Here is a 22348-nt window from a genome sequence, read left to right as displayed (position 1 = left end):
GATGTACATATGATAATAATTGCTTGGTTGTTCTTCGTTTCTACCCAAGTCCCACTGCAGATGTAAGATGTATAATTTTAGAAACTTTCATGAGATTTTTGACTATTTTATTGACTTCTTTTTCATTTTTAAAAATTATACCAACTTCTCTTAAAGTTTATCATTTTATAAAGTAATATCTAGATTCAACCAACAATTAAAAATGATATTACGAGAGAGAAGATAGCATAATGATTCCCTAATTAATTTCAATATGACGATTGTAACTTTTTAGCTTCTGCAACGTCTCTAAAAAATTTCAAAGTTGAAAAATGAAAATGAAGTGTACCCAAATAAAGGGAGACGTCCATTTCTCTTAGTACTGCCTCTTCTATCACCCATTAATTATCACAGTCAACTCTGGCAACTGGCAAAGGCGTAACCAACAATTAAAAATGATATTGCGAGAGAGAAGATAGCATAATGATTCCCTAATTAATTTCAATATGACGATTATAACTTTTTAGCTTCTGCAACGTCTCTGTAAAACTTCAAAGTTGAAAAATGAAAACGAAGTGTACCCAAATAAAGGGAAATGTCCATTTCTCTTAGTACTGCCTCTTCTATCACCCATTAATTATCACAACCAACTCTAACAACTGGCAAAGGCGTGACCAACAGTTAAAAATGATATTGTGAGAGATAGCAAAGTTGAAAAATGAAAAGAAGTGTACCCAAATAAAGGGAGACGTCCATTTCTCTTAGTATGCCTCTTCTATCACCCATTAATTATCACAGCCAACTCTGGCAACTGGCAAAGACGCAACCAATAATTAAAAATGATATTACGAGAAGGAAGATAGCATAATGATTCCATAATTAATTTCAATATGAGGATTATAACTTTTTAGCTTCTGCAGCGTGTCTGAAAAACTTCAAAGTTGAAAAATGATTGGATAGCAAATTTTTTTTAAAAAAATTTTCGCTTGCATCGTAAACACATTTTTCAATCCAACTTTTTATATTTTCAACTATTCTTTTATCTCACAAACATTACATCACAAAAAGTGATACAGTAATTATTTCAAATAATTATTTGGAATAATACTCTATCCAAACAAAGCCAAGTGTACCCAAATAAAGAGAGATGTCCATTTTTCTTAGTAATGCCTCTTCCATCACCCATTAATTATCGCAGCCAACTCTGGCAACCGGCAAAGGCGCATCCTCTGACCCCTTCCTGTTTTTATTTTTTTATATATAAAAAATTCAAGAATGTCCAAACTGAATTGGGGCGTCTACACTCTACATTATCCATCCTTCCGTTGCGTTCAGGGAAATGCAAAATATTTGTGCCAGCTTTTACTTTCCATAAAGACTAAAGAGGCTGACCAATTATTGGGGATTGAGTGCTGGCTACACAGTATCGTACTTTCTTGAACACTGTTGACATTTAACATGCCACCATATTTTTCACTTGTACCGTATTTCTTGATTTCGTTTCTAAGTTTACATTACACAAGACTAACAGAGGCCTGATCAGACGCGAACTAAAAATTCCCCTACCATCATTTCTTGTTCTGCTTTTGAATTGTGAGCTTAATTTATCCAGCTTCTATCCATTCATGCAGCTCATGTAAAGGGAAATTTCTTCCTAAGAAAACGCGACATTATCTACTCTTTCACCCGTACATCTTTCTCGTTATGCAGAATTGCTCCTTCGATCTCTTCTATCTTCTTTTAAGTGGGTGTTAAAGTGGTTAAGTCGAACTATGAGTATAGGAAAACAATAAGCTAATTGTCTTATGTACACAACCAATGTTCGTAACAACAAAAATCCCATATGGAAATAAGATTTTAAACGGCATAATTGTGCTGCTAGTGCAGAAATCACCCTTTTTGGCCTACAATTCTAGTTTGGATCCTGAAAGAAACGTCGCATGATTAACGTCCAATTTTTTAATCGTCTAAAGTCCTGAGTTGATGCAGATGGAGGGATCTTGTCGAGTTCGAGGGAGAGATTTTTCTTCCCGCAGCCCCCAAAAAATCAAACTTTTGGTTGTCTTGCAACTTATGGCAAGTTGTACTTAAATCTCACGTCATTTCTCACTAGACAAAAGAAGACAGGAGGGAGGAGCCTCTTTCTGCTTTCTAGTTAAAAAAAAAAAAGAACTAATCCCCTCACTACACACTACTACTTGAGGACCATTGATAGTCATTTCAAATGAAAGCATATATATATATATCTATACATGCGTGCGAACTTTACCAGCTATAGTATTGACATATTTATGTAACTTCTCTTAGTCTTATGCTGGCATCATTTGATGAACTTTCTAATAGTAATTGCTTTTGTCCAAAGCCAGTTGGAATTCAACCACACCTTGTGATTGAAGGGTAGGAGCCACTTTCCTCTCAAAGTGAGGCTATATCACCTATTGCTGGGTACTAGAGGGAAACCAAAAAAAAATCTTTTTTAAGTTCAACTTACAAGCGTAATAGGTTTGTATCGTAACCAATTTTCACGGCATTAGTATTTTTTTTTCTCCTCCCTCTTTGCGTTGCTTAGGAATTAAGAGCATAGTTTTAGACATCATTATCAGTTAAGGAAAGTACAAGGAAACTCCATAGCTCTAGTCTTCAAGATATTTACATACACCATTGTATATCCTCTAGTCAGGTCCAACTTAAGGTGCCGAAGCCGGGAGAATCTGTGGGTATATTCAGCAGAAGCGGAATCTTCCAATATGAATGGGCAGTGTGTACATGTGTTGCTGATTTGATGATACAGATAAAACCGCGAGTTTTGTGGACTACATCTATGGAGTCGGCATTTTCTTCGTTGACTGAATACCTTTTTTTCCAGAACATGGGAAACGAATCCATTACATAATTTTAAGCCGGTCTTTTTTTTTTTTTTTTCTTTGTGGTGTTTGTGGGGGGGTGTTTGACCAACCCAAAGTTGACATAAATACTGAGAGTAGGATGGAGGAGGAGGAGAATTTGACATCCTTCTCCGACCTGAATAACGTAGCATGCTGTCCAAGGTCCATGCACGTAATCTTCAAGTTGCCGTGCGGAACAGCCAAATTGCTAATCGAATCTAACAAACTGCATTTGTCAACTATATATATATATATAGACCCACACACATAGGCCCTATGTGAACTGCCTTCAAAATTTCAAACTTGGATTTGCTACTTAGCTGGCTTCAGCTTGATTCAGTTTTTTTTATTGTAAACGTGAACTGCAATTGGTTTGCTCATGAATGTTCAATACCAACTACGAAGACTATTTTTTCTTGATAGATGCAAGTTGGGTTGAAGTATCTAATCATGTCTCCGAAAATTGAAAGATAGTAAAAAAAAGGATTGAATTGACTGGTAAGCTGAGATGAATTGTAACTAGGATGATATGATATCGCTTACTTGAAAAAGAAGAATTAAAGATAATTGGGTTGATGATATATGTCCTCGTTAATATTATTTTTTTTAGTCCTTTCATTTTCCTCCAGATGCGAAGACCATCATCATCATCACATTCACAGTATTGTTTTGAGGATACCAAAGACACTTTTGGCCGCTTCTTATTGTTGCTATTTATATCTCCTCGTTCCATGATCACCACCACATCCGCGAAACGAGAAGTTGTCAATATTCTTTTTTCTTTTTAATATTCCCGTAATAGTAAATACCATACTACGGGACCGGGAGTATTTCTCACTCAGCAATACAATTCATGATTGAGACGACGGTGGATTGATGAAAATTAAATACTATAATTAAGATGTGTAGCAGTCCTCCCCGCTGGTGTACGTGAAGAAGCCGCCTGACATGAAAACTAGTACGTATGTAGTCTTAGTGCTCAACATGTTATGTTTTCGCAAATTTTGAAACGTAACCTAAATTCAAAGCCAACCAATGCTCGAGTCGACCATGTAGCATTGAGCTCCAGAGGAAGTTCTTTACCTATCATGGTATATTAAATTCTTAGTAAAGATTTTTCCCACTTAGAATTGTCCCATAGTTTTTTATTTTTCGCTACTAGAATATATTTTAAGTGCCTCTCTCTCTCTCTCTCTCTCTCTCTCTCTCTCTTTAATTCTTCTTGAACCATTTGCTGCCTAGTACTAATTCCTTAGTTCCTACTGTACCAACTCCAATCAACTCCCCGCACGAAAAAACAAAAACCCCAATAAAAATCCCCATCCCCACCGCCCGCCCCGGGGGTATCGCATCAAGTTATCATTAACAAATACTACTACTACTACCAGTTCTACTACTACTACTACTTCTACTGTTACTAGTAGTAGTAGTAGTAAAGAGTTTGAAGCAAGAAAGATAACCCTTTAATTCATTTAACACGGAGATCCCTATTTAACTAGGCTACTGATTGGCACTAGCCCAGACAATCAATCCCCCAGATGGACGTGGAGTCTGGGATACCCCCTCCCACAGCCCCCCAGCCCTCGGCGATAACTCGGCTGAACGCAGCCGTCGCCAAGAGCCGACTCGGAAAACGCTTCAAACTCAACGAGCGCAACACCTCCTTTACCACCGAGCTCCGAGCAGGCACCGCCACTTTTCTCACCATGGCCTACATCTTGGCCGTAAACGCCTCCATTCTCTCCGACTCCGGCGGCACCTGTTCCGTCTCTGACTGCGTTCCCCTTTGCTCCGACCCCACCGTTTCCCCCGCAGACTGCACCAACAACCCGAACCTCCGTCTCCTCACCCCTGACGACTCCTGCAAATTCGACCCCGTCAACCCCGGCTACGCCGCTTGTCTCGAGAAAACTCGGAAGGACTTGATCGTCGCCACAGTCGCTTCCTCCCTAATCGGCTGTGTCATCATGGGCTTATTCGCCAACTTGCCCTTAGCGTTAGCCCCAGGAATGGGAACCAACGCATACTTCGCCTACACAGTCGTCGGCTTCCACGGCTCCGGCAACGTATCTTACCAAAGCGCGTTAGCCGCAGTTTTCATCGAAGGCCTCATATTCTTATTCATCTCCGCTGTCGGTTTACGCGCCAGGCTCGCCAAACTTGTCCCCAAGCCCGTGAGGATCTCATCCTCCGCTGGGATAGGCCTTTTTCTGGCTTTCATCGGACTACAAAACAATCAAGGGCTTGGACTCGTAGGATACAGCTCGTCGACGCTGGTGACCCTAGCAGCATGTCCGCGGTCGTCCCGCGCATCGGTGGCGCCGGTGATCACGTCATCGAATGGAACGGTGTCGCTTCTCCCAGGTGGGACAGTGTCCGGCGACATTTTATGCTTGCATGGGCGCATGGAGAGCCCTACATTTTGGCTTGGAGTTGTGGGTTTCGTTATCATCGGTTACTGTTTGGTGAAGAACATTAAAGGCGCCATGATATACGGCATCGTTTTCGTAACCGCCGTTTCTTGGTTTCGCAACACCAGAGTAACGGCATTTCCCGACACGGCTACTGGGAATTCCGCCTACAAATACTTCAAGAAAGTCGTCGACGTTCATAAGATAGAGAGCACGGCTGGGGCGTTAAGTTTCAAAAGTATTGGGAAAGGTCATTTTTGGGAATCCCTAGTTACTTTTCTGTACGTCGATATATTGGACACGACCGGAACTTTATATTCAATGGCGCGGTTTGCAGGTTTTACAGACAGTAACGGTGATTTCGAGGGGCAATATTTCGCGTTCATGTCGGACGCCTCGTCTATAGTTGTGGGGTCCTTGTTAGGTACGTCCCCGGTGACGGCGTTCATTGAGTCGTCTACCGGGATAAGGGAGGGGGGACGGACGGGGCTGACGGCGCTAACAGTGGCTGGGTATTTCCTGTTGTCGTTTTTCTTCACGCCGTTGTTGGCTTCGATTCCGGCGTGGGCGGTGGGGCCGCCGCTAATACTGGTGGGAGTGTTGATGATGAGGGCTGTAGTGGAGGTGGAGTGGGATGACATGCGGCAGGCAATACCGGCGTTTATGACGTTGCTACTGATGCCGTTGACGTATTCGATTGCCTACGGTCTGATTGGTGGGATCGGTACTTACGTGGTATTGCATTTGTGGGACTGGGGTGAGAGTTGTTTGAGGAAATTTGGGGTGATTAAGGAGGGACGACGCAGCAGCAGTAATGGTGGAGCTACGAATAATAATGGAATCACTCCTCCTCCTCCTGTTGCCGCCCCTGTGGATGGAAGTAATAAAAGTACGACTGATGTTTAACGGGGTGATTATACACGTCGTATGTAGTAGTATTAGGGATTTTTTTTTCCCAAATTTCTTTTGGTTAACGTGATCAATTTTCTTTAAATTTTGGAGGGGACAAAAAAGCAAAAAGGGAGAGAGGACATTTTAGTTGATAAGCTCTTAATTCATGGTGTACAGTAGTGTTAATACAGTACTACTTAGATTCTTGAATGAATCATCTTTATCATATGCTCTTTTGGTTTTTTTTTTTTAAAATTTTTTTAATCTGCCGGTGATATTGCGATCCTCTAGACAGATATAGGATTAATTCACCTTTCACCCTTTCAGTTTATAGAATTGTATAGATTTTTTACGTCCTCACCTCTTGAAATCAGGAACTAAATGGTCAAAATGTCATGCCTTCGAGGGGTGTGTAAAATCGAAAAATTCTGATTTATCGATCGAATTCGAATTGAATTCGGAATTTTTGAAATCAATAATTCGAAATTCGGCACTGAAATCGGAATTTTCGATTTCGAATTATGCGAATTTGGTTCGAATTCGGTAATAGAGTTTTTGAAATCGAAATTTTCGATTTCAATTTCGTTTTATAATATATATATATTAATATTTATTTATTTATTTATATATATAATAATATTTTTTATTTCAATTTCGTTTTATGATACGTATATTAATATATATTTATACATATAATAATAGTTTTTATAATATATGCAATATAAAATTTATATTATACAACAATACATCTAACAAAAAAGAAAAAAAAAGGGAAAAAAGGTTTCCGAACCGAATTCGGAATTTACCAAATTCCGAATTGAATTCGGAATCGAAATCGAAATCGAAACTGGTGAATTTGAAATCGAAATTGGTCAATAATTCCTATGCCAAAATTCCGAAAAAATTCCGAATTTAAACTTTCGAATTACCGAATTCGAATTCGATGCACACCCCTAATGCCTTGATCTCTTTGCAAATCCTCAACTTAAAAAAAAAAAGGTATATATACCTTGCTTCTTCTTCTTTTTTTAATGTAATAATTAAATGCCGCTAAGATTTAGCGTGAGGTATGCAAAATAAACGTACGTACAACAGAAATTGGAAATTTTTTTTTGTCGCAACGATAATATTTGTATAACTTACTTCAGAAAATGAAAATTTTTTTTTTATCGCAACGATAATATTTTTATAACTTATTCTAATTTAATCTAAAGAGAGAGGGAGCCGATAGAAAAATTCAGTCAAAGAAAACCACAATTAAGTAGCAAAGTGAGAGGCAAGATTTAAACTTTTGAACTCTCACTCCGCTGGGACTTAAATGTCCTGGAGGTACCAGCCCAAAGGCTGTTGGCAGAAACTGGAAATCATGTGGTGTAGGACTAAGTTCTCTGCCATGCCATTCAGAGAGAACAGCTGGTGGGTTTTGCCTGCCGGGTAGCCAAGGACAAGTTAGTATGCAGCACACGTCTTTTCTTGCTTTCATTTCCTCAGCCTTAAAGGAGAGCAATGAATGTGCACTATAACTCCGTCATGGGTGCAAAGGACATCGAATGCATATTATATTATTATTACCGCACCAAAAAGTCGGGTATTTCATGGCCCTTTTTTTTTTTTGCGTTGCTTGTAGCAGCATCAAGCAAGGATCCAGATTGTTTTCTTCAACGTGTGCGGAGTCGTTGATTTTTCAGTATACATTCTGAAAGTCTAATCCAGTTGGTTTTGGCGGATGCGTTCAATTTGTAATATGTATATATGGCGGATGAGACGAATTGTAAAACATGTAATAGTACTTTTGCACTATATTATTGTCTTTATGTTTATATGTATTATGCTTATGTATCTACTACATTTATTCTGTTAACGTTACATTGCAACATACAATACAATTGAGACTAGTGAGATAGAAACCCTAATTCGGTTTCAATGGAAGTTCCATTCAAAATTTGGTTTGCCACTACTAATGCTGACCAGCGACCGTCCCAGCAGCGGCATGCAAATGCATGCGGCCGGTATGAACTTCTGATATTACAGATTAAACGAAGCATCGATGAATGCGACTATGAGTATGAGCAGTGTGGAACCGTTGGCAATCAAAAGGCACATAAAACATCCTAAACTTACTAACCTGTGCCCTTCCTGGGAATTTAAAGCCTGAGATATGGATATCTTTATGACCCCTATCATTAATTTTACTACTTGTAATAGAAAGCTAGTCTTGAACGACGAATGAAACATCAATCTGAAATCTGACGCATTAGATTGGTGGACATATAAATGCCAAGAACTGGGAAGCAAAATCTCAATGAATGTGTAAAAGAGGATCCATTTTTAATGCCAGTCGCTTTCTTTTGCGCTCTATTATTGGTCCCGTTGAGGGAGGAGTAGGGTGCTGGAACCACAAAGGCTAATGATTTCATTTGCTTCTTATAGAGATGGAGAGATAGTGTGGTGATGATATGTATATGTGTGTGTGTATATATATATATATATATATATTGTAGTTGAGGTTCCAGTCATGGAGGGGCCTGAGCAAATATGGAGCTAGGCTGGTTATTATTGAATGTATCTCAACTGGCCCCGTCCCCAAATGATGACATGCCTGAATTATGTGTCTTCCAGTATTAAATTTCACATCTGTTGCTGCTACAAAGATAGGAATCCTCTTTATGACACCCCATTCAGTTGGTGTCTTGGTGATGCTATTTAAATCTTGCTCGCGGCTCTTCATTCCTTGAGCCTTGAGGTAAGGTTTACTGCAGATTCCAACCTATGTTTTGAAATTCAGACAGGACAATAACTCAACAGAGGTCAGGGGTCAGCGATTAATGGTCTGATCGGTTAGCCTGGGGTCGAATCAGATAATATCATAATTAAGATATAAAAATATTTTAATTATACATAAAATAAAATAAATAGAATAAACATGTACTTATTTCAATTTTTCGACATATGTCCTATGTATATTAAGATGTCAAATTTGTAGTAACTAATTGTAATAATCAACTCATATGTTCGGCCAACTTAATGATTGTATATCTGAAATGCATATTAATGTGTCTCTAATTCTATAAGATGGTGAATCTAGAATGAAAATTAATAATCATTGTAAACATAACAAAATTAAGGCTGCAAATGACAGTAATAAAAGAACTTTAGGTGTGTAGTTATGATTGTACAAAACATTAAGGGATCAAAGTACAATATGAGAAAATTTTTAAGTTTAAGAGGGGATTCCTTATCAAGTCTTCTTCTTCGCCATCAAACTTTCCAGTTTCTTATGTCCCCATCACAAAGTCCAGTTCATCTGTTTGTGTTCTGATCTTTCTTTTTTTCAAAAAGAAAAGAAAGAAATTGTCTTCATCCAGGTGTCCATCGTTGCTTTCTTATCAAACAGAGGTGAAGAAAAAACGTCCATAGTTGCTTTCTTATCAAACAGAAGTGAAGGAAACTTCTTATTCTTTGCTTTCCCTTCTATTTCTTTGCCTCATTGAGGTTTATTTATTTCGGATGATGTTTTAGATATTTAGATTTGCAAATTTTTCTACCTTACCCAAGTTTTTCATTTAGGTGTCGATGAAGCAATTTCGCCATCATTGATTTATTTGCAAATTGGGGAGAGAAAAAAAAACCTTTTTTTTTTTGTTTGGATAAAAAATGCATAAGCTTGGGAAGTGAAGATTCGGGATTTTCATATCTGATTTTCCCAATTCAACCCCGAATGAACCTGATTTTTGATCGATTTTAATTGAGTTTTCGACAATCATTTTTTTTAGCAACTTGGACCAAATACCTGTCCAGTTCTCGGTTCAACCGATTGAACTGCCCAATCCATAGATTTGAATTTAAAAACATAGATTCCAACCCCAACAATGTTGGGGAGAAAATCAGATTCACATCTGCTATTATTGGTTCTACTACTCCATTAGGAGTATCAACAAGAGGCAGTTTGACACTCCCAATCTAAACAGAGTTTTCAGCATTCTTTTTCCAATCATAAAACAGCTCACTTTTTTTTTTTTAAGAAGAAAAAAAAAACAGATTACGTGTAATGCAGTATAAAATCTAGGGATAAGGAAAGATATGAAGTAAGTAGCTTAGTCGCACCCAAAAAATATAATTTAACTGGTTAAGAATCGTTAGTTATCTCCAAAAACACAGGACATTTCTATTTATTAGATTGAAAAGGATTTCTTTTCATCACCTCAGAAGTAAATTATTTTGAAAATCAACGCTGCTCATAAAATGCTTCATCACTTTGTGTTGTTAGTTGTACATGAAAAATCATATTAAATCGGTTAAGTATTGCTGTTTGATTAGTTGTTATAAATTTTGTGATGATTATGACTGAATTTTCACTGTTCAAATGTTTCTGTCAAATTGAATACTAAAATATTCTCAAATAAACGTCATATTATTTTAGTATGTTGATCTGCTCGTCAGAATAAAAGCAATAACATGACTGGATGGTTGTTTTTGTGCCTCTTTTTTTTTTTTTTTTTCGACACAGGGGATGTCCGGGTCAATCCTTACGGGGCCCGGCTAATCTTCCTGCGCTCCGGGAGAGGAGGCCCCACTCCACACCGAAGATGTAAACAACGGGACTCGAACCCTGGTTGTTAGGTAAGTGGCCATACCCTAAAGAGGGGGAGCACACCGTCCGAGCTACCCCGTGAGGGCTTTTGTGCCTCCTCCTTGACAGCAATTTAATTGTATTCAAATACAATTAATGTTTAATAATTAGTGATGTACAAATACACAAATGTGTTTCTTGTGTATACATCTTCAGAACTTAAATGTCTATGAGAATTGTATGACTAGATTAAATTAGAGTTCTTCATTTTATTTTATTTTTATTTGTGTAAACTAGGAAACACAAGTGTGAATAGAAGTAAAAAATAAAAATAAAATTGTGATTGTTAAAAGTGTCACGTGCTAATCTTGGTTTGCCGTGTGAGGCTGTTGATGATGCCAGCTCTGAACTCTGCCCAGCCCAGTCCAGTCTGGCGGAGGACTTCCCAAAGCAGGAGACTCTCTAGTAGTATTTTTTTTTAGTTACTACGGTGGAAAGTGGAAAACACGTAACGTAACTAATGACTACATTCACGTGACTTATGAGCTTACGTCAGGCAGCCTTTTTTAAACCGAAAACAATGCGGAAAAAGGAAGCAAGGACTTTTTTTTGCGTCATTTTTTCTCTAATTCTTTTTCGTATGGTATGGTGTTGTTGTCCAACAAATTCATCCATTGATTCATTATTATTATTTCTATTTTTGTAGTTTTTGAGGGACACATGGTTCAATGAGCTGACAATATTCATTGTCGTCTATCATTATTATTATTTTTTCAAACATGATAGACCTACATTTATTCTATACTAGAATCCAAGGAGAAGGAGGATTTGAAGAGACCCATAAGAGACTGAACTACTACTGGGATAGACGAGTGCGATAGATCTACACTTATTCTATATTAGGAGAAAGGGGACTTGAAGAGGCCTAAGGAGAATCCAGAACAGACTAAATCACCATCGACCTAAACGGGTGCTTACGCATCGGGTGATAATATTTTTAGAAAAATCTAGATTTTAGAATGTAAATAAGGGAATTTGATTTATTGACTTACAGTCAAATAGAGTTTTAAACCTCTTTTAATGGCCAAGGCACTGCTGTCATTTATCATTAGCCCATGCAAAAATTGTCTATTCATTTAAAGTAGTAGTAGCGGTATATGTAACATTGAATAGTATATTCCAAAATTTCTTCACCCAACTGGTTACTTGATAGACCATTATCTTTGTAGTAGACAATAAATATATTTTTTTAGTGCTTCTATTTCATATTCGCCAAATCCAGTTGCAGTTTAAAGAACTTTTTATGATACACTTTGCTGAAACCATTAAAAGACGTTACCATGGTGGGGATAGGGCCGGCGGGGGCAATATTTGCGTATATGCTTTACTGAGTTGGGCATCAAGAAAAGAGTTACAGATTATACACCTGTCCTGGTTAATCGTAATGGAGTTCAATTTTATTAATGCCGGAGTGGAGCCTTCATTCGAGTGGATAAAGGGCATTTAGTACCATCAAACTTCTTCTTTTTTTATTATTAGAAAAAAAAAAGTGGAGAATCCATGGTTTAAATCATCTAACTAAGAATTAGGACTAATCCCAATAAAGAAAGGAAAATGGATTTTTTTTGGACTATTATATGTAAGATTCTTATTATGAGTAGAGTTAATGGAAAAGTTCGTACGGTACGTTCGACCTTTAGAAGTTCCATAATTAAAGAGTACCAAGATGCAACTCTAAAAGTTTATTTATGGGTAATTCATGCCTGCACTCCACGTATAGGCATCAAATATTATGTGGCCAGCGGCCAGTGCCTCTTCTTCCTTTATCTGTTTTCTTTTTTTTTTTTTTTGACAAGAAATACAACCAAATATTCCATGGAAGGAGGGCTTGGAATAAATTCTTAGGCGATGGTTGATTTGGCAGAATTCTTATGTGTGTTTGTCATCTCATCTCGAAAGATCATTCTTGAACTCATTTTTTTGGGACATTCTAAGATTAGGTTACCTCATCACGAACTTTGTCTACCAATTTCATTGGCATGTCCCGTCTTCATTGACACATATACTGCATTACAAAGAATCCAAACTAAGAACTTGGCAGCTCTTGATCCTGTTTCAGATTTCAATGATGCTTGCGTATGAAACACGATTACTATGTATAAACCCCAGATGCAACTCTGTTGACAGTTCCGTTTGATTAGCTGTTTTTGAAAAATGTTACTGTAACAATGTATATGAAAAAATTTTTACTATAAAATTTTTTGAAATATTTGATATATTGTATGAATGAAATGTTTTTTGAGTTATTGTGTATTACTGTAACATTATATTTAAAAAATTTGTTTTTAAAAAATTGGCCAATCCAAACATAGTTTTGTGGCCTATTACTACTATTACACAAGAAAGACAAACAAAATTGTTCATTAGTATCTATCTTCTAAGGTTGATAGAATGCAAGTGAAATATCTGATTGAATGGACTTGGGACCGTGAGATCCAATATTGCGTACAATCTCTACCATAAGCAGTGCTTCCAAGATTGAAGCAATGCAAATCAAGGGATCCTTCCTTCCTTGAGGATTTAAAAAGATAAAATACTACATGTTGGGCGTTGTTGATGGCTTCTAAATTTTATAGCCAGCACACAATTAACTTGGGCTCAGTAGCTTATTTTGGGCTTTGATGCCGGTTTCCTTGAAAAATCACAGCTAACCAAGTGTCAACTGCAATATCGGTTTTTAGTTTCCACACTTCAAGGCCCAATGCATGTACATGTCTAATGCACATGAGGATGAGTTGTTTTTTTTTTTTGGGTGGATGTGAGTAAAAAATTTCCATTTGTAGTTGTGGTGGCTTATCAAAAATTAATTCAATTAGTAGAATTTTTTTTGTTAAAGTACTAGATTATATTATTTGGGTGTACCCCTGTATAAGTGAGTTTTTTATTTGATAATATATAATTTTGAATTTCTAGAACATATTTATCTCTACATTTAGTTTAAAATTATATATTAAAATAATCAAAGCTAATTCTTTGTATATTTTTTAAAGCACAAGAATTGTTCTAAAAGTACATTTTTTAGTTTGTGCTAAAAGTGCTTTAATGGCTAAAATATATACTCTTAAATTTAATGACTCTTTTGTTTTTTTTTTCCTATTTAAGTAGAAAATAGAAGTTTTACAAAGGAAGCACATAGTTAGATGAAACATTAATTGATTATAGCGTAATATTTGCACTCTCCAGTAGTAAAATTTTTATTTGCTACTAGTGCAAGACTCAGAGGGTACAAATATCACTCCGCCTGCTAATTATTACTCCTAACTGGAAGGGCAGTTTGGTCAAATCAAGTTTCTTAAATTTCCATCTGTACCACCGTAGAAAATTGTGTGGAGATGACAGGAAGTGGAACAGACCGAAGATGGGCATGGGAATGGAAGCTCCATTAGGCACTGTGTTGAGCTTCTCTTCTTCATCACTGGTGCTTCCTCCTCCGCTTCAACAATCCAGCAACTTTAATGTCTTTTGTTTCTCTTCTTTACAAACAAATGTAAGGTCATCTATCAGGCTTAGGGAGCCCAGAAATAACTTGAGATTGAACAAGAAGATTTATTGCAAAGCGCCTGAGAGTGAAGTTCAAGAAAACCCCACAAGAAAAGGCAGCTCCTCCAAGAACAGAATGGAAGAGTATAACATAGCCATGAAGAGAATGATGAGAAACCCTTATGAGTATCATCACGATCTTGGTTAGTTCCTTGGTTTATTTTCGCTTCTTGACTTTGCAAAGTAAGTTCATTTTTTGGGTTTGTCATGTTCGTCCACAAAGATTGAGAAAGGCAAGCATTGAGATGGGGTATTGTTTGCAGTAATATCATGCTACTGGTCGAGTGTGTTTTGTGGTGGTTTTTTTTTTTTTTTTGAGAGTTTCCTATATGAATCAGGAAGATTTGGGATATGATTTACCTTCTGCACTAGAAGCTTTTGAATTATTATACTAAAATAGGTCTCAAGGTTTTTGAGAGCATGGACGCATAGCTTCATCTTCATAAATTTATTTAGCTGCCTCAGGACAAAATTGATAATCTCTTAAATATAGTTTTCATTGATATGAAGTTCAAGGGCATTTTTTTCCCCAAAATGCAATTGAATCCTGAGATGGATGTCTAGATGTCAACCTGGACTAAGTCCTGATTTACTGGTACAAATAATCAAGTTTGTTTGTTATTGTATATATGTTTTTCTAATGAGGACTACTCTCTTTGTTTCCCTTACAATATTATACACTCAAATTTGCTATCCTCCTCATTGAGCTCAATTTCCTTTCAACCATGTGTGCTACCTATCCAGAGTTATAGTACCTTCACCACTTTCAATGAAGCTCCTTCGGTGGTGCAAATTTTCCTTTTTTTTTTTTATGCCTAAGTAGACTGCAGCCCTTCTGAAACAAGATACTGTCGTCTGTCTAGTCTTCTGATATAAGAAAAGTGGAAGACCATGCATCCTAAGTCGATCGGTATTCTACGAAACTGAGAATCTGTGCCTTGTAACCATCAATTCAGATGTTTATTGCTAATTTGACAGCCAAAACTTGCTTTACCCTAATCAAGCATGATAATGAAGAGTGGCCAGATAGGTTCAGCATTATTCTTGGAGAGATCTAAGAATCCGCTGGGTGAAATGCTAACTCCAACATATACATAAGTGGCAGCCAGCTTCTTCATGAAGAGTTCACTCGTGTTTGTTAATCACTTGGCTTTCCTGTTTTGCTACTATCATAGTATTTTTTTTTTATTATTAATGAAAGAATAACTCACTTGTGATGCACTTACACCCTCAGGAAGATTTTCTGGTCTGGTTAAGTGGGATGCACTTAATTTCATGAATAAAATATTGCACTGACTTTCCATACTTGTGTGCATGTGTGTGATGTGCATTTCTACTGAAATTGAGTCTTTGTAAGTTATCTAACAAGTGTATTTTCACGTCAGGCATGAATTACACATTGATTACTGAAGATCTAATTGTTGGCTCCCAACCTCAGAAAGTTGAGGACATAGATCATTTGAAAGAACAAGAGAATGTGGCCTATATTCTGAACCTGCAGCAAGACCAAGATGTCGAGTATTGGGGAATAGACCTCCAGTCAATAGTAAAAAGATGTGAAGAAATTGAAATCCATCACATGAGAAGGCCCGTAAGCAATTAGCAACACTTGCATTTTCTGAAATCCACACTTGAGAGTTTGCTGAAAGCTTTGAACTTGTATTGATGACAACAATTGCCATGTGATAACTTCCTTTCTCAACCATGCCCAGTTTCTGGATTAACTATACTGCATAGCTGCTTGTGCTTGTGCCTATTCAGCAATCATGTCCTTGTGTTAAAAAAGAATGCTGTTGTTCAGGTTTTAGTAGGACAATTGTGGAATTTATTTACCTGCCTTCTCAGGATCATCATGAAGTCATAACTTGTGCTCCTTGACCTTGTTTTACTCTTCCAGTGTGGTATATCATTTTAGATACTTGCAAATGTTCACTTAGTTTGTCTTTCAATTGCTGTCGGTTCGCAAGTTCCAAAAATGAATAGTCATCTATGTGTGTGTAATGCTGTGTATAGCATGAGCTTTTTCTCTTGATCTTTATGATTCACCATTTAATGTTGTAAAGTTTTCTAATTACCAATGCCAGCTTAAACAGTGCCTCTAAATTATCCGGGACTGATATATCCAGAATCACATGTCCTGCAAACCATTTTTTCAAAATTTTCACGGATAAAGAGCATGTTTCTTTTCTTATTATTAGTTTTATAAATTTCTCTGTTATCATGCAATGCAATTCTTGACTGTGCTTATAACAGATATACATTGTTTACTTGCAGGCGAGGGATTTTGATCCAGAATCTTTAAGAATTATGTTACCCAGAGCTGTTTCCTCACTGGAATGGGCAATTGAAGAAGGTAAGGGGAAAGTATATGTGCATTGCACAGCTGGACTGGGGAGGGCACCTGCAACAGCAATTGCTTACATGTTCTGGTTTCAGGGCATGGATGTAAGTGATCAAGTTTTTTTAATCTTAAAGCAACTGTATTAAGTCTCCTTCACTGAAAATCGGCTTGATAGTCTCAGCTCTTTTTAAGAACTGATCGCATATAGGCTGTGTTGGCTTTAAGATTAGTTTGTTTCAATCACCAAGAGATACGAATTGATGTTTAATGTTTTTTTGTCACTATGCTATTGAGCAGCTAAATGCTGCCTATGATGAACTTACTTCAAAGAGACCCTGTGGACCCAGCAAAAGAGCAATCCGGGGGGCTACTTATGATTTGGCTAAGACTGAGGTCTGGAAGGAGCCATTTGATAGTCTTCCAGATTATGCCTTTCAGGACGTAGCAGACTGGGAAAGGAAACTGATTGAGGATCGTGTCCGCGGTCTTCGAAGCACTTGAGAGTTAAAAAGAGTAATTGGTAACTTCCATTTACTTGTACTACAATTTTTCATTTTTCCTGGTGTGGCACGGTCCAAAGCTTGTGCCTGGAGCTTAGTAATCTACCGGATGTTCTTTTCTACTGGCCGCCAGATTACTGGACACATCCGTCACTGTTTCACACTTTCTAGTAAAGCAAATTTTATGGATGTAAATCTACTGGATAACCATTTTTATGGCGTTGGCCAGTTGTGAACGAACCATTGGTGTCGTCAAGGCAAGGCACCCTTTTATAGGGGGACGCGACTTCTTACCAACGAACGTGTTTGCAAATCACCTATATTGCCCTAAGCTCTTTTGGGCGATTGAGTAGTCGAGCACTCTTGAGATTTTTGTTTTTCCTTCATCACTTCATCAATTTGACGCATAAGTACTGCAAATTTTCATGCTTTCAGGATTCTCAAATCTGGGAAGAAGATCAGCAGTGTATGATCGCAAATCGAGAGACTTGGACAAATTTTACGTCGAATGGAAATGATGCGGGTAGAGGAAACTAGAAGCTTTATCAGTAAATAAAATCGTCTTTTTTGGACATGAATTCGTGAATTTTGAAGCTAATGATAATAACCACCCGTCATTTAAACAAAGGGTTTCGCCTGTAATAATCGGTGATGGGAGCTCCTGCAAAACCTATACTTCAATTAAGGTGAGCTGAGGACAACTGTTGGAATTTTGGGAGATTCGAACATCATCATAGACAGACCGTAGGGCAACGGCCTCAAAGTTACTAATGCAATTCATGAGAATGCACCTACGTCTGTCGTCGTCGTCGTCTTATTACCTCGGCCTCAAACAGCTACATCATCTCGAGGCTGCTATTGAGATCTTAATTTAGCGTACATCAAAGGAAAATTTTGGGCGTACAATCATTTTGGCAATGTAAGCAGCAGATAAAATGACAGAACTTCGCAGATGGTAAAGGAAATAGCAAAGTACAAACCCAAAAACCTCATATATCTCGCCGTGCTAATTTTTTACAATAAACAAGTCAACAAGCTATCACTTATCTATACCGAATTTGGTCTTCACCATTTTGGTCAATTTCAATGTAAACTTTGGTCTTCATTGCTTGGTCTTGTGGTGTCAGTCAAAACGAAGGTTCACTCGTCATGCCGCAAAACTTCTAGTCCAACCATTGCCTAGTAAAGTTCATTTCTGATTGCATTAACAAAACCCCTACCAATATCATCTTGGGGAGGTTTCAAGTGACTGCGATGATTGTGGCAGTTTTGCAAGTCGCCTTTGCTGGCTCCCTAAATGGAATGCTGTCACCATCCACAACACGCACACCTGGAATCATGGTACAAGGAAAAAAGGTGTAAAAAGTATCACAGCTTCATTCTAGGCAAAATAACTTGAATTACAATTTGAAATTGTTTCGACAATTAAAAGGTACAACTCATTTTGCGTGTATCAAACAAACAACATACAGGAAGGGCACAAAGAGAGGCAAGAGACGCCTTTCCACTAAGCGTGTCAAAGAGTAGCTTGTACATTCCAGCAGCTGAAGCATCCCCCAGCCGTTGAACAATTACATCTATGCATACCTGAAACATCAGAATATGTAATGTAAACGGCTGCACTCCAGACACTACAACTAAATCCTAATCATACATGCATTTATCAGACTACATCCCATGGAACATTACGGACTGAATCTTCCTGGAGCTACTTCAAACCTCTAATTATAACAACTGAAAGGAAAAGAACAAAAGGAAAAAAAAATTGAAATGAGAGGATTATAGACTCCCCTGCGCCCTTGTACGCTTTCTCAAAATCCTATCTTTCAAAAAGAGGGAGAGGGAAAACAATCAATTTGTGTAATATGTCTAATACCTTTGCTTTGTACTTCTCATCTTGTGAGACAACAGTGAAAAGCAGCTCTCTTCCAGGCCTGGTTACAACATATGTAACCACCTGAAGCAACAAAAAGAACAGATAATACATTTAGTTTGCAACTAATGTAACTTTAATGCCACAATCCAGCTTCCCTCACTGTTGCCCACACAAAAGGTACAGCTACGTGTTTCCTTATTACTTTTCCCCATCCAACGGGTAAATAAAACAGACCTTGCGTAATGTTTCGCACACAGCAACTGCAATCCATGTCGGCCACACAGCTATAGCAATTAAATTAATGATCGCAACAAATGGTGCAGAGCATATAGCAGTTGTAACCCCAAAGATAGTAAGGATACGACCCTGTGATTTCAGAGAAAATTTGTTAAAAGTGTTGAAGGTAATGCAAAGAAAACCATGAAAAGGCCCCCATCTGGATAATCAGAGGAAATTCCAAGAGCACCAAACCAAAAACCAATCGGACAATTGTGTCATACCGTTAAACTAAGTTGTCCAGCAAGAATAAAAACAGCAATAAAGCTATTGATCTGAGCAAACAATCTTCTTCTGTCAACGGGACTTGTAAAACTTGTGGCAATCACAGTCACTTTCTGCAGACAGAAGAGAACCGGATAACATCCGTCAGAGGAAAAGGTCTCAAGAAATATTATCTGGTCATTGTATTCAATCCCTCTGCCTTGTCCAAAAATAATTTCCATAAAGACACACGGACGCAGCTATAAAGGAGGAGGCAGGGAGGGAGGGGTACAGAGAGAGAGATAATGAAAGAAAAAACACAAAAAAGAGGCTGAAAAAAACATAATAAAACCCTCAAATTCTTTAGTAAATGATCAGGCATCCTTTACCTGAAAGTAAAAGAAAGAGGAGACTACTGCACTTAGCCACAAGAATAATGCAACAAGTAGCAAGTAGTTCGATGCGAGTATCAGGCGCAGTCCATCTAATATAGCCAAGAACTGAGGATTTGCTGCTGTAGAAGATAATCTAGGGGAAGATCGTCTATCAGCAGGTTCAGTCTGTTCATTAGCCGTATTAAGATGATCAAAGTCAGATTTCCTAGAGCCCAAAAGAAAAGAAGGTTAAGTCTCTTATCATACCCTACCAAATCCTCAAGAAGGTTAAGATTATATGCACACACATGTGCATGTACGTAAAACTTTTATAGAAGATAAATGTACACAGATGTGCACAGCCACAGAAATGCATATATGAATAAGAAAACATGTTATAAGAAAAAACAAAGATATAAACTAAGTCATGAAGAGACAGAAACAAGAAGAATAAAATCAAAACCTTATGGGAAACTGTTCTTCAGGAAGACGAGAGATATCTTTGTCAATTCCTTTAGCAGATTGTGCAGCAAGTTCCATCAAAATAGCGGCAAAAAGAAGCAAGTCTACAAGTACCCAGATTCATAGTTACAAAGTAGAAGGACAAAATTTAACACAAAAGGGAAAAAAGAAGAAAAGAACAAGTGAGCAATCAAGAGAAGTGCAAAGTGAGAGGCAGAAGCAAAATAGATTTAAAACTAGATCTTCAGACTAAGCAGGGAATATTGACATACATGGTCCTAACCACGCCATTACAGTTGCAAATACTGAACCAAATAGCTGACCAAGTGTAGCACCAGCACCAATAAAACCAAACAATCTTGAACCTGACTGGATTTGTGAGAGAGTTAATTGATGTAGATGCTTGTTATCAAAGCAGCAACGATAGCACTGTTTGATTTCTGCTATTACTTTGAAGTTTTTACCACATATCAGTTGCTCATAAAAAAGTTCTCAAAGCTGGGAAAGAGTAGTTAACTGACCTCACTATCCATCACATCAATAACTCTTGCCCAGGTTGATGATATAGTGATAAGATTAAGCAGTGCAACCTGAGGTGAGAAATGAAGAAGGTAAAACTTCCCCTGTAAGAGTGACCAAGTAGTCCAAAGTCACAATTATACCAAGATACAAGGAATAGAAGCAAACACATACCCAGAGAAACAAAGAAATTCTGACTGAATTGTAAAACCATCCATTGTTGCTCCATCCATCAGAAGATGGAGGAGTGGCTTGATTAACTTGAACCTTGAGTTCTTCTTTAATAGTGGACGACATGTGAAGAAACCCCTAAAAATGGATAAAAAAAAGAATCTCAAATTGAAGAAGTCAAACGTTCTGAAGTTAAAGAGCTGATATAAAACCCCACCTTGAAATTGAACGCTGCGCTTCCAGGTGAGGAGGAAAGCCAGAGGATAAAGAAGACAACAAGAGACGCACTAAAAAACCTGTGGATGAAGACCAGAGCCTGCAAGTTTAAGAATCCATGAGAGATGGCATAAACTGGAGACTCAAATCAAAGCACATTGTATGTGCAACAACTATTAATCATGTAAAAGGATAAATTAATAGACTAGTAGAAATATACTCAAAAATTTTAACTTTTTCCAGGAAGTGAATTCTCGACATCCAATTAGTACATGAAGGTGAAACTAAATAAACAAAAAGAAAAAATTAAACTGAATTCACTAGTTGTCGCAGCATGTGCTTGTGCAGGGGGGAGATAGAATTGAAGTGAATCGAATGGAAAGAAGAATGTAGCCACCTTTCTTTTAGGAAGATTAGGCAAAGAGAAGATGAGGGTGGAAAGGGGAGCAGCAAGCAAGGTGAGGAGCAATGATCCCGCAAATAGGCCAGGCAATTTGCCTAACCCTAATGAGATTGCCCCTTCGTCGCGTAAGGGTAAAACCACGAAATAAGCACCCAATATCTGCAATTGTTAGTTACACTGGTAATTTAATTCATCGAACAAAAGAAATCAAATTAACTAACTGAGATTTATCATATACTACTACTATAAAAGAGATAGTAGTCGAAGAAGAAGAAAATAGTGGGAATGGAGAAGAAAAGCGTACGAAGAAGAAAGTGGAGGTGGAACAAAACAAAGCGGATGTCTCGTGGGGATGAACTCTGACGAACCAAGACATGAATGCTTCAATGCGGGATTTACCGATCATCTTCATCATCATCATCATCTTCTTCCTCCTCCTCCTGCTCTCCGTTTGTTGAGAATTGAGCAAAGATCGTGGCGATGGGAGGCCAATTTTAGGGGAGGACAGATTATGGGATTTCACCTATAATCATCGCAGTCTCGATGGGATCATCCTTCCAACTGATTTTAACTTTTAAGGCGGCGATCAATCATAAAATTCATGACCCACTCATTCACTGACTGACGATTTGGAGCAAAGGGAAGGAAGGAAAGCGTTCCCATAAGCTAA

At 37.7% G+C, this 22348-nt stretch overlaps 3 protein-coding genes across 5 annotated transcripts; 2 read left to right on the top strand and 1 right to left on the bottom strand.

Moving 5' to 3' along the window:
* Positions 1-4133: 4133 nt before the first annotated feature.
* LOC113764192 (adenine/guanine permease AZG1) lies at positions 4134-6351 on the top strand. Its single transcript, XM_027308280.1, has one exon. The coding sequence runs from the start codon at positions 4403-4405 to the stop codon at positions 6179-6181; it is 1779 nt and encodes a 592-aa protein (XP_027164081.1). The 5' UTR covers positions 4134-4402; the 3' UTR covers positions 6182-6351.
* Positions 6352-14116: 7765 nt separating this feature from the next.
* Positions 14117-17804, top strand: LOC113760501 (phosphoglucan phosphatase LSF2, chloroplastic). Of its 2 annotated transcripts, XM_027303105.1 has the most exons (5): positions 14117-14479; positions 15722-15927; positions 16611-16781; positions 16975-17197; positions 17613-17804. In XM_027303105.1, exons 1-4 carry the CDS (start codon positions 14155-14157, stop codon positions 17176-17178), a joined length of 906 nt encoding a protein of 301 aa, XP_027158906.1. In that variant the 5' UTR covers positions 14117-14154; the 3' UTR covers positions 17179-17197; positions 17613-17804. The 2 variants fall into 2 exon arrangements, with proteins under 2 accessions (XP_027158906.1, XP_027158905.1); XM_027303104.1 differs by lacking the exon at positions 17613-17804 and having other exon boundaries at positions 16975-17478.
* Positions 17805-18060: 256 nt separating this feature from the next.
* Positions 18061-22348, bottom strand: LOC113760500. Of its 2 annotated transcripts, XM_027303102.1 has the most exons (13): positions 21983-22347; positions 21673-21837; positions 21277-21375; positions 21063-21197; positions 20891-20959; positions 20642-20738; positions 20371-20473; positions 19923-20133; positions 19554-19667; positions 19288-19419; positions 19054-19134; positions 18648-18764; positions 18061-18507 (listed from the first exon to the last, which is right to left on the bottom strand). In XM_027303102.1, the coding sequence occupies exons 1-13, from the start codon at positions 22100-22102 to the stop codon at positions 18403-18405; spliced, it is 1548 nt and encodes a 515-aa protein (XP_027158903.1). In that variant the 5' UTR covers positions 22103-22347; the 3' UTR covers positions 18061-18402. The 2 variants fall into 2 exon arrangements, with proteins under 2 accessions (XP_027158903.1, XP_027158904.1); XM_027303103.1 differs by lacking the exons at positions 20371-20473; positions 20642-20738 and having other exon boundaries at positions 19923-20093; positions 21983-22348.

This window comes from Coffea eugenioides, chromosome 2 (genome assembly GCF_003713205.1).
Source record: "Coffea eugenioides isolate CCC68of chromosome 2, Ceug_1.0, whole genome shotgun sequence".
NCBI lineage: Eukaryota > Viridiplantae > Streptophyta > Magnoliopsida > Gentianales > Rubiaceae > Coffea > Coffea eugenioides.
The sequence above is the reverse complement of the archived record's forward strand: the minus strand, read 5'-3'. Positions and strand labels throughout refer to the sequence as shown.